General features: G+C 36.8%; 1 protein-coding gene across 1 annotated transcript; it reads right to left on the bottom strand.

Annotated features, from left to right (window-relative positions):
* Positions 1–5,458: 5,458 nt before the first annotated feature.
* On the bottom strand, positions 5,459–12,817 carry LOC137943519 (uncharacterized). The gene is made up of 2 exons (XM_068789014.1): positions 12,096–12,817; positions 5,459–5,986 (listed from the first exon to the last, which is right to left on the bottom strand). The coding sequence occupies exons 1-2, from the start codon at positions 12,815–12,817 to the stop codon at positions 5,515–5,517; spliced, it is 1,194 nt and encodes a 397-aa protein (XP_068645115.1). The 3' UTR covers positions 5,459–5,514.
* Positions 12,818–13,015: the final 198 nt, after the last annotated feature.

Raw genomic sequence — 13,015 nt, 5'->3', positions numbered from 1 at the left:
GTCTAGTTTCTAACCCAATAAACTATTTCTCAAACCTATGTTTCCAAAGAGAGATATCAATATATAAAGAATCAAAGGTTATGCTAGAATTATGTTGCATGTGAAAATCCGAGTTTTAAGTTCTTTCCTCAAAGTTAAGCCAATGTGTTTCAATTCTGGTTCCTTTTCCTTTGCGTCCATAAATTCTAGGCTCCAAATTTTGTATGTTTAATTGCTTGCCTCATAAATTCACAAGCATACAAATCATTCTACTTTATTCTCTATCAAAATCTTGTTTTACATGTACCATATAGTAGCCATGCATGCCAAAGTTTCTCTTTCTATCTCTTCAGTATTACCTTCTATTTGTATGCTACAAATTCACTCTTATATAGATGATTTTTTTTAAATTCCCTCTCCAATAAACTTTTTGTTTTTGTTTTTTTTGTAGGACAAAATTAACTACGGATTAATGCATAGACCCACTACTTACAAAGTATAGGTGTGCGACAACATCTAGTGTGAGTCAAGTCATTTTATTCTTCACTCAAAAGGTGTTTTTTTTGCTATCTTTAAAAATTGAATAATCTCTTTTTATGCCTAAAAATTAGGCCTTTTTTTGCGTCTGAAATTGAGTAGAGTTTTTTTTTTTTCAGACTAGTGTATTGAGTTTTGTTGTACAACTATGATTGATTTTTTTTCTGTCATATTTTTTTATTGAAGTTGAAAATTGAAGACTAATAATTTTTTTCCTTCCATGCTAAAGTTACAAACTCTAACATGATGGGGAGTTTTGAAGAACAATTGTGGAAGAGTTTTACATGCCTCTCATAGGAAAATGTCTCAAATAAGGAGAATTAATATGGTGGAGTCTAACTAGAGTTTTATAGGAAGTAGTATCACAAAAGTGTTTTTGTTTATTTTAAGTCTTCTTTATATTTGACTGTTTTGTAATTATTATAGTATTCATCATAGGAGTTAGATTTTGGGTGTAACTATGAATTGAGTAGTTTAATTGTAACTTGATTATACTTGTTTTTTTTTATTATAAGTTCATCTCATTGTACTCAATTAATAAAATAAATTAGTGAATTAATTTTATTCTCCAAAAATTAAAAAAAAAAGTGGTTTGCATCATTCAAACCAAATAATTATTACTATCATCTTACTACACTTTAACTAACAAATTACAACTTAGTCGGCAATCTCACACATCCTCTTCCCCTGTAAGTATTTCCACTCCAAGATTTTGATTTTTGGGGAGCAATTCTTTATATTGAATTTTACAGCTCCACTATAAGAAAAAGATTATTTTGCTGTAAATTATTTTTAAATGGATTGTTTTTTCAAAAAATACCCTATTTATCAGTAAAAAAAATATATTAGAAATAATTTATTTATTTTCCGTGTAAAGATTTTTTTCTCAATAAAGGTACTAATTTTTAGAAGAAAATCTTTTTTTTGTCAAAAACATTCTTTAAATCATAACTTTCCTACTCTAGGGAAAGTTGTTTCTATGGTGGAATCAACTTTTTGGTGTAAAATAAATTTTTTTGGATTTTTTTTTCAATATAACCACTTCCAATGGATTTGGAATCCTCTAGAAAAAAATTAATTTATAGTCAGAAATAATTTCTCTAACAAATTCTAAACATGAAGTTTCTATGCTCTTTGCAATTAATTTTATCCCTTTCCCTGTTTAGGCTTTTCTTTTTATGAATAAATCATTTTGACAAAATTTGATATCTACCAAAAAAGTAGTAGTTATTTCAAAAATAAATCTAAGAAGAATTTCTAACATAGTTATTTGTGCATGGAGAATTTTTTTTCTCTTCTTTTCTCTTTAATTCTTTCTTTCATGCATTTTCTAGTGCCACTGATCAAGGGACCTATGCGCCATTGACTGATATCATGTCAGTTTCTTTTTTTTTTTAATATTTTACGGATTGTCTTGGTGTTGGGGGTCGTGGGGGTTGGTTGGGCACTTGAACTCTTCTTTGTCCTCTATAGCTCATATGGCCTCTCTAGCTTGATTGAACCTTGTCGTGAACCTTCGACTCGATTGTAATCTTCTTTTGACACTGGGTGAAATCATTCCAAATTCTTCCAATTTTCAAATCTTGGTCTCTTTTACCTTCTTTGTACTTGTTAGATTTCTCTTCAAACTCTCCAAACCTACATCATTAGAGATCTCAAACACTTCATGCCACTCGAATTGGACCATCTTTAAATATCTTTATTGTCATTCAAACACACTTTACCATCATAAAACAGAATTAGAGTAACCTCTACAAATTTTCACAAAAAATCTCCAAAAATTTTCCACCATTATTATTGAAGAGCAGGTATAGAAAAGATTTACATGACTCCCACATTAAGAAATCTTTCGTAGCCAAAATTAATATGGTGGAGTCTAATAAGAGTCTCATGGAGGGAGATCTCAGAGAAGAGTCTCAATTAAAGGTGTTTTAGTTATGTTATTCTTCTATTTATGTTCAGTTGTTCAATTGTTGTAGGACTTATCTTTTACCTTATCCCAATTATACCCAAAGTTAAACACTAAAATATAAGTCATAAAATAATTGAACATAAATAGAAAATTAACATAACTAAAACACCTTTACATGAGACTCTTGAATGAGACATCCTCCTTTGAGATTCCTATAAGACTGCACCATATTAATTCTATCTCTATGCGACTTCTTATTGTGAGAGTCATGTAAGACTCTTCCATACTTGGTCTTCAACACTCCACCTCAAGCTGGAGTTTCAGCTTGTAATGAAAAGGATTCTTGGTCTTCAACTTTCTTTTGCTGGAAAAAAATTCATAGATGCAAAAACATCATTTGTTGTGCTCCCCCTTTCTTGAATATTTATGTCACATAAAATTACCACAATATGTGGAACAAAATACTTTTTTTTTGTATTTCTTCTTCTAATTCTCCCCCTCAAGCTGGAGATAAAAAAGACATAGAGACCCAACTTGAACAAAATACAATGTGGAAGAAGAAAATCACTCCTAGTCATATGACAAAGCTTCATACACTATTAAAAAATGGTCACAATCTAAAACACACTCTGCTCAATTTTAAGGGCGAAAAAATGGCCAAACTTTAAGGCTTAACAAAGAGACATCTCACTTTTTAAGGGTAGCTCAAATACAATTCACATCTTGGGTGAGGAATGAAAGACTTGACTCAAACTAGTTGTTGGACACATTTCTATACTTTTTAGGTAGTGGGTCTTTGAACCGAAGTGATAAAATTACAAGATGATAAATTCAACAGATACTAGAGGAAAATAAATTTTAACCAAAAGGAGGTGACTATGCAATACTCATACTTCCAGTGACCTTTAAAAAAAAAAAAAACTAGGGGAGACAATAATGGTAGATCTTAATAAATTTGATGAAGTATTTTTTTTTTTTTTTTTGGGGTGGGGTGAGGGGTGACCACAATTTTTGGAGTTGACGGTGCATAAGATACACAACCAAGTAAAAAAAATGCAAAACATGAAAATAACATTGAAGTAAGATATTGCATACCTTGAATGAACATATCATAGAGTGATTAAGTCTGACCAAAACTTTCTTATTAGAAGAAAAATTTGGTTAAAAAATTTAGATTTGAGGGGAAAAGAAAACTCAATTCACGTCAATGCATGGAGAGATAATATGAGAGAGAATAGGGAAAAAAGAGATTTTTGGTAGTATTGACCTTTGGTACTTCTAATATATCTTAACAAATATAGCTCAAAATATTAAAAAAATGATTTCTTAAGAAACTTGACTCAAATAGATTTAAACTGATACCTATATTGACTTTAAAATATTTTTTTCTTGAATCTTTTATGACCTTCTTGATTTTCTTCATTCTGTAACTTGACCCTTGACGACTCCAATGCAAATATCTTCTTAAATATACATCAGGTTGACATGAAATTTTTTTCTTTTGAAACTAGACTTTGATTCCATAAAGTATAACTTTAATATATAAAATATACTTATTTTTCTAGAAATAATTCGATCGATTTTGGTGTCTTTAATCTGGTCTAACTAAATACTCTTTTTTTTTTTCGCTAACACGATCATTGACCTTTCCAAGATCGATGTCTCCTTCTCAAAAGTTCAATTTAGAATTGGATGGATAGGTGAGAAATTAGACTCACATGTCTTTCTTTTGATATACAATTTTTCAGATAAAGTCTCATTCTTGATGGTATACAATGGCTCAAAAGTTGAAGCTGATCTATATTTAAGGAGATATTCACATATGAGTTGGCAAGGGTCAAATTACAGAATGAAGAAATCTAACAGGTCATAAAATATTCATGAACGAAGCTTTTTACTTCAAAGTAGGCAACAATGCAACACTCAGACTTCCAAAGTGACTTTAAAAAAAAACTAGGGGAGAATATAGTGGTATAACTTATTAAACTTGACCCAGTATAACTTTTTTAGGGTGACCACAATTTTTTGAAGTTAACTATGCGAAAGATACACAACCAAGTAATAAAAACACAAAACTTGAAAACAACATCGAAGCAAAATATTACATACCTTGAATTTCTCAAAGAGAAAAGCTTCGTGACATGTCGTAATTTGAGTACATGAGCCTCTATTTATAATAGAAGATACAAGTAAAATATGATTATAATCAAACGACCCTTGTCTCAATTACACCCAAAGTTAAACACTAAAAGATAAGTCATTTAACAAGTGAACATAAATAGAAGATTAAGATAGCTAAAACATCTTTAACTGAAACTCTTCTTTGATACCTCATTTTGTGGTACTTCTATAAGACTCCACCATAATAATTTTGGCTTTGTGAGACTTCTTATTGTGAGAATCATGTAAGACTCTTCCATACCTATTCTTCAACAAATCAGAAGACATTAGAATCTCTCTTGGGAACAAATATCTCAAACTTTTCCTATTTGAGTTTTCTAATCTAGGTCTATGTCTACATTGTGTTTTGTTCTATGGCAGTTTGGAATTGTGTATCATATCAAGGTGTTTACGGGATAAATCAGGAAACTCAACTAAACCCATCAACATTTTGGTTAGTTTCCTGTAAATGGAAACTACCTAGTGTTTTTGTTTCCCCAAGTAAGAAATGGAAACATGTTGCCAGAGAAATGCTGACACGTTTCGATTTTCAAAACCATGATTTCAAGTCATGCGATGTTAGATCTCCCAATCTAAGAACATTGGGTTGTATAAGCGGCCTCCTGGGTTTTTCATCCTTGTTACTGCTCAATAGCTTCCAACTCTTTCTCCAATAAGAAACAGATCCACTGACATAGGATGAATGGGTCTGAGACTAGTGAAAGCTGATCTGTTTGAGGGGCTTTCTTTTTTTTTCTTTATCTGATCTGTTTAAAAATGAACCCTATTACGTACCAAACAGAGAGAAAAGATAAAGAAAAGTATGTCATACTATCATTATTTGTTTCACGTGCATTTATAGTTTACAAACTCATTATTTTTGAACTATATATCAAGTAGAGAGGCCAACATTAAGAAGACAATCTTTACGCATTTGACCAGCTAATATCATAATCTCCTATGTCGGAGTTGATGCCAAGAGCCTTCCAGACAGCAGGAGAAGCATCGACAATGTTGTTGGGGCATGGGGGCTGGAAGTCATGATCGGAATCACAACCATAGACGGAATCACATTCATCGACGACCTTAGCCAAAACAGATTTCCCATTCGCATTGATCCTGATCTTTTGGAGGCAACGACTTCCATGGTTGTACCATCCAGTCGACAACGCCACCACGAACTCCTCATCGCTATGGTACTTGTTATCGCACTCAGACGGACCTCCGCCATCACCGCCTTTCGCAAAACTGTTAATTGTCATGGTTGCACGGGTGTTGCCGGTTATGGGAGGAGAACAACGATACTGTGGGTACAACTTACCAGCCTTGCAGCAGTCGGAATCATGCTCTGTGTTACACTTTCCGGTCTTGCCTTTCAAATACCCACTAGGACTGCAACTGCCGAGGGAGGAGGAAGAGTAGCAGCTCACAAGATTCAGAGTCATTGCCAGCAGTAGCATGGACACCAGAGCAAGTAATTGTTGATCTTTTGACATCTTTAATTTGTATGGGTTTCCGCTATCTTTCACTCTTCTTGGAGAGGATTTGGAGGCTGCGTTGCATTTATAGAGGAAACTGAAAGCTCGACCCACCCATGCTTCTTCCTCTTGTTGACAAAAAATGGATCCCAACAGCTTAAGAGCCCCCATCAGACAACGTACGTCGAGTGAATAAAAGGACATCAACAGGTTGGTTTCAGCATGCCCAAACAAAACAAGGGTTTAGCAGCAGGTTCTTCTATCTACGGCAACTCTCACAGCCAATTTAAGATAAAAATTATAAATTAATTACAGAAAGCTTCGTACTTTAAAGTGTTGCTGTTCGCTTGACAAGGCATCTGGAATACATGGACACGAATTTAATTACTGCTACTGCTTCCTGTCCAATGTATAAATAAATAAATAAATTAAGTAATTAGAGAGGGAGGACTCCTCTCTTATATTTCTGCTAGAATTTCTCACAAAAAAACAAAAGAGGAGGCCGAGGGGTCTTCGTCTTCCCCTCTTGGGCATTAAATAAGACTGGGGAGACCATAAATAAGATTGGATATGGGTCTGTAATACTTTATCCCTCAACGGCAAAACTTGTAAGCTTGATATGCAGAGCATCAGTTCCAAGTTCCATGCAACGTGTACAACGTCTTGTGCAGCAAGCTGATATGTGCCACAAAGACCATTAACAGTTGTTGTTTAGTTATATGTATGTAGGTAATCATGTTTGTTTAGTTATTTGTAGTGGGTGTTGATCTGTTGTATGGCTATATAAAGCTTGAATGATTTCAATAAAAGGCATATGGATTTGATTCTCAATTAGTCTCTTCTTATCTCTAATTCTCTTCTCCTCCTAATTCTTCGTCGTCCCTTCTTCCTCTATTCTCTTCTCTTATCCCAAATCCTTTGTATCAGTGGTATTAGAGCAGTTACGACTCCGGGATTCCATTCTGCTAGTTCCCTTCCTCTGTCTCTACGTCTCTCTCTGCCGATGCTCTTCAATTCCCCCAACTCTACCCAGAAAATCAAATTCTTTCCTTCCATCCTTTCCGTCTTTCGAAAACTCGAAATAATCTTCTTCAAACTGCTGTCATCGCTTCCTTTCAAACCTCTCTATTCCAACATTTTTTTGTTCTCTCCGAGGCAACTCGTCTTCCAAGTCGTACTGAACTCTGCCGTAAATCTTCCCTTCTCTCTCGGCTGTCAATCTCCAAACTGCTGTCGCCGCTTCCTTTCAAACCTCTCTGTTCCAACTTTTTTTTGGTCTCTCCAACGCAACTTCTCTTCCAAGTCGTACTGAATTCTGCTGTGAATCTTTCCTTCTCTCTCGGCTGTCAATTTCCATCACTGAGAAGCAATTACGAAAATTTGAGTGACCGCAGCCCTTCCCTCTGTCGTTGGGAAGAAATTCTGAAATCAGAGAAAATCTCTGTTCAGGAAGAAATTTCGAAATCATAGAAAATCTTTGTTTGGGAAGAAAATCTGAAGCCACCCACTTCCTCAACGCTGTCGTTGCTGCTGTCGGGACTCGAGCTCTGCATCTGAAGCCATCATCGCCTCTTCGCCTCTACCGTTGCCACTGCGAATCAGACCCATAGATCTTCCTCAATGCTGTTGGAATCGCCGCAAACTTTCCTTTGTCACCGGAAAGAAATTCCAAAATCAGAGTCACCGCAGACCTTACCCGGTCGTTGGGAAGAAATTCCGAATTCAGACTCGCAAATCTCTGTTCGGGAAGAAATCTGAGCCACAAACCTTCCTCGCCGCTGCAAACTCAGAGCTGCAGAGCTTCATTAGCGCTGTCGTTGCTGTTGCTAGGACTTGAGCTGCACCACCGAAGCCGTCATCGCCGCCGACGGAACCAAAATTGATAATTTCGTCATTGCCACTGACGGTACCGGAATCGAGAATTTAGGGAAGAAAAAGTTTTTGTTTGCTGCTGCTATTGACGTCTCCGTAGACTCGTCCGGATTTGATGAAAGCCCAGAGCTTTCCGAAACCTAGAGCCAAAAAAAAAATAAAAAAAAAATCTGATTCCGTCCATGGATACTCGCGGCAAAACGAACACAGAGTTCTGCAACGAGGTCAACGAAATCTTGGCACGACACGAGTCAAGTTTCGATCAGGTGAACACAGCCTTACAAGCAGTGTTAACCGAGCTCCAGGCTCTTCGAGCCTTCCGTAGCCAAAACATTAGCCCTTCTGAAACCAACCCATTTGCACGTGATGAATCCTCACACCCACATATTTCTCGCTCAAACACTATAAATGACCGCTCTCATCAACACCTCAAGTTGTCCTTTCCAAATTTTAACGGAGATGACCCAACTGGATGGATTTACAAGGCTGAGCAATACTTTGAATTCAAACAAATTGTACCAGAACTACAAGTTCAGCCAGCCTCCTTCCATTTAGAGGGCATCGCCTTGCAATGGCAAAGGTGGTTGACGAAATTTCGCAAACCATTCGCATGGGATGAGTTTACCAAGGCTATACAACTTCGATTTGGTCCAACCGACTACGGGGACCCTTCAGAAGCTTTGAATCGCCTCAAACAAACCACAACCGTAGAAACTTATCAAAAAGCTTTTGAAATGATTTCCCACTGAGTGGACGGCCTACCAGAAAAGTTTCTAATTGGTTATTTTATTGTAGGACTTCAAGACAACATTCACATCGACGTTAAAATTAAACAACCTAGAACCTTGGGTGATACAATAGGAGTGACTCGGCTCATTGAGGAACGCAATCAGTTGCAGATGCAACCAAATCACCAACTACTTTTCCAACCAACTTTTGTGACACTCAAGGTTTCATCCAACCCAATAACTGGTGTGCTAGGACCTCCACCACCCCAATGCATAAACCAAAACTCAACTAGCAACCTTCTGCCGAATAACCAACCAAGAGGCACGAGAACATCGAGAGAAGGGGTTATGTTATTATTGTGACGAGAAGTTCGTTCCAGGCCATCGTTACGAACGACTACAATTACTTATGATCGAGGATTCACCCCATATGGGCATCGAGGATGTTGAGAACGATCCACCAGAAGCAAACCCTCCATGAAGTTCTCCCAACGTTTCTTTGTTCCATACCAATAAGAAAGTAGATTATAAACTAGCTTAAGGATAAGGATCATATCCTAATTTCATCCTTGAGGACAAGGATCTTTAAGCTGTGGGGAATGATATGTGCCATGTCACATGCACCAAACCACAAAGACCATTAGCAGTTGTTGTTTAGTTATATGTACGTGGGTGATCATGTTTGTTTAGTTATTTGTAGTGGGTGTTGATCAGTTGTATTTTCGTCAGTTGTATGGCTATATAAAGCCTGAATGATTTCAATAAAAGGCATATGGATTTGATTCTCAATTAGTCTCTTCTTATCTCTAATTCTCTTCTCCTCCTAATTCTTCGTCGTCTCTTCTTCCTCTATTGTCTTCTCTTATCCCAAATCCTTCGTATCACAAGCAAGGCACCAAATGGTGAAGACTCATCCTTGTCTGCTTTAAATTTCAATCCACCACCACTAACATGCAGTGTCTTGTGACATCCAGATAAATCAGTAATGTAAATGAATGTATCATTAAGTGAAGCAAAGACGAAGAGGTAGAAGAAGGAGCGCATAGAAGACCAACTAGTTTTGATAAACCTTTGGCGTTTGGAGTTCTTGGAGGTTGGAGCAGAGTTGTTCAACTTTCTCCACGTTGCGTGTGTGAGTTTAAAAGTCGTCACTCTTGATGCAGAGCTCAATTTTAATAAGAGAAGGTAATGGTTTTCATTGCAGACACACTAGGAATGGGCCCTCGACGAGGGGAGGAAGACAATGTACAAAATCTAAGAGTTTTGAAGGAAATGAAAGAATGGGATGACTAGATATTTATCTTTCTTCAATATAGATGAACGCATAATAGAAAACAAGGCAAAAACAAACTAAAAACAAAGAAACCAAAACATCATGAATTGGATGGATGATTCATGATATCTTAGAGCTATGGCCCATGCAATGAGTGAGCTTCTATGGATCAGATCCTTTCTTATTGAATTGGAGTTCTACAAAGAAGCTCCTATGGAATTATATTGTGACAACTAGGCTACCATTAATATTACTTCATATCTGATCTTCCACAAGAAAAATAAAAAAATATATTGAGGTAGACTGCCACTTTATACGAGAGAAATTTTAAGGTAGTATTTTATATCTTAGACATGTTTCATCTCAAGGACAGGTGGGAGACATACTTACAAAGTTAGTCACATCCAAGATCAAAACCATTATATACGGCAAACAAGGTATCTACGATGTTTTATATCCCCCAACTTGAGGGCGAGCGTTAGAAGAAACAACTTATATAGTAGCAATAATCTAAACGATCCTTTATTTTTGTCCATTTTCCTCCCTTCTTTGGGTAAAAGGTATTGATGTAATTCTTGATATATCAATTATTATAAATACAAGTGAGGGGGAGGACTAGGGATCCGACTAAAACCCTAATCCTTCTTTCCCCCCTTCTCAAACACTCTAGCCGTCCACTTCTCTCTCTCACAATCTTTTTCTCTTTCTTCTTTCTCTCTTCCTCCTTCTCTTCTTTCTTCCCTTTGTCCTATCGTCTACCTTTGACTGATTACTTCACTTCCTTCATGATGGGATCTTAAGTCTAACATAGATATCCATTTTTGACTTTTCCTTGGTGACTAGTCGGCCTATCATCTACCTTTTATTGATTACTTCACTTCCTTCATCATGAGATCCTAAATCCAACATAGACATCCATTTCTGGCTTTTGCTTGGTCCTCAGACAATAAGTACTGAACAACAAGGAAAACCTTCCTCAACATTAGGTGAAGGTTTTGCAAGATAATAAGTAAACAGGTAGATGAAAACTAGTCGTCAAGACAAAAGACACTAGGAGTGTCACATGACACTTGCCTACCAACAATCAAGAATCAAAGCTACGCAAATCCTTATAGGGGTCGATAACAAGGAGGAAGAGCTGCTATATGTACTTGAAAGAAGCAGTGAAAGAAATTGGGAACCTCTATGCTTTCTATAAACCTAAATCAAAAGCAAATTGAAAATATGTGGTATTCCACTGGATCTGAAAAATGGGGCATTGTGATCTTCTTCTTTTTTGTAATATTTACCTGCTCCCGTTATGTCTCATCCATTGCAAAGCTATATTTTTTGTAAAATTAATTAATAGAATTGGACAAAGAGAAGGCAGAGAAGCTATACGTGAATGAAGAAGTGAAAGAAATTGGGAATTTCCTTGGTAACACAGGTGTTTTCAAGTTGCTGCCATGACTTGCAGTTTCAAGCTTCCTCTTTCAAAAAAGGCTAAGAATTATCAAAATTTGAAATTGTAATCCTACGCAATTAGAATCTCTCTAAGAGTTTTCTATTTGAGTTTTCCAATCCTGGTCTACGTCTACGTCTATGGCAGTATGGAGTTTTATATCATATCAAGGGGTTTCCGGGATAAATCAGGAAACTCAACAAAACCCATCAACTTTTTGGTTAGGATGTTGCCAGAGAAATGCTGACACGTTTCGATTTTCAAAACCATGGTTTCATGTCATGTGATGTTTTCTCCTTGATCTCCCAATCTAAGAACATTGGGTTTGATAAGCTGCCTCCTAGGATTTTCATCCTTGGTACTGCTTAATAGCTTCCAACTTCTTCTCCTGCTTGCGCTCGATTACAAAGACGATCAAAATGCCAAAACATAGGATGTTATTTATTATTTGCAGTGACTTACTGAAAAAAAAGAGAAACAAAATGAATAGATTAGGCAAATGGGTGCATCGATTATTCTCTGGCTTCCTCATCGTCCTCCTCTACCACTTTTTTTTTTCTTTACCAGATGTGTTTAAAAATGAACTCTATTACGTACCAAACAGAAAGAAAAGAAGAACTCAATTATTTGTTTTACAAACATATATAGTTTACAAACTCGTTACTTTGATCTATATATCAAGTAGAGAGCCCAACATTAAGAAGATAATCTTTACGCATCTGACCAGCTAATATCATAATCTCCGACCTCGGAGTTGGGGATGCCAAGCGCCTTCCAGACAGCAGGAGAAGCATCGACAATGTTGTTGGGGCATGGGGGCTGGAAGTCATGATCAGAATCACAACCATAGACCGAATCACATTCATCGACAACCATAGCCAAAACGGATTTTCCATTCGCATTGATCCTGATCTTTTGGAGGCAACGACTTCCATGGTTGTACCATCCAGTCGATAACGCCACCACGTACTCCTCATCGCTATGGTACTTGTTATCGCACTCAGATGGACCTCCGCCATCACCGCCTTTCGCAAAGCTGTTAATCGTCATGGTTGCACGGGTGTTGCCGGTTATGGGAGGAGAACAACGATACTGTGGGTACAACTTACCGGCCTTGCAGCAGTCGGAATCATGCTCTGTGTTACACTTTCCGGTCTTGCCTTTCAAATATCCGTTAGGGCTGCAACTGCCGAGGGAAGAGGAAGAGTAGCAGCTCACAAGATTCAGAGTCGTTGCCAGCAGTAGCATGGACACCAGAGCAAGTAATTGTTGGGCTTTTGGGATCTTTAATTTGTATGGGTTTCCGCTACCTTTCACTCTTCTTGGAGAGGATTTGGAGGCTGCGTTGCATTTATAGAGGAAACTGAAAGCTGGACCCACCCACTCTTCTTCCTCTTGTAGAAAAAAAATGGATCCCAACAGCTTAAGAGCCACCATCAGACAACGTACGTCGAGTGAATCAACAGGTTGGTTTCAGCATGCCCAACAAAATATGGGTTTAGCTTTTAAAAGGGTTAATGTAAAGAATAAGATTGTAGTCCAAAATTAATCTATCGATTAAAGAATTAGTAATTAATATAAAGAATCAAAGAAACTTTCACAGTGAAGCACAAAATTAAATACAAGTGTCTGTTT

The sequence above is a fragment of the Aristolochia californica genome, unplaced genomic scaffold (assembly GCF_029961685.1).
Source record: "Aristolochia californica isolate CCGP_79_NKW_82.1479 unplaced genomic scaffold, dmAriCali1.0.hap1 SCAF_11, whole genome shotgun sequence".
Lineage (NCBI taxonomy): Eukaryota > Viridiplantae > Streptophyta > Magnoliopsida > Piperales > Aristolochiaceae > Aristolochia > Aristolochia californica.
Note: the sequence above shows the minus strand (reverse complement) of the source record. Positions and strands in the feature narration are given on the sequence as shown.

What these genes read in the sequence shown, in the direction of transcription:
- LOC137943519 (XM_068789014.1), bottom strand. Translation starts at nt 12,817, where the DNA reads ATGGTGGCTCTTAAGCTGTTGGGATCCATTTTTTTTCTACAAGAGGAA. An exon ending in GATATTAGCTGGTCAGATGC is followed by an intron (nt 5,987 to 12,095) that starts GTAAAGATTATC and finishes CTCCCTCGGCAG; the next exon opens with TTGCAGTCCTAGTGGGTATT.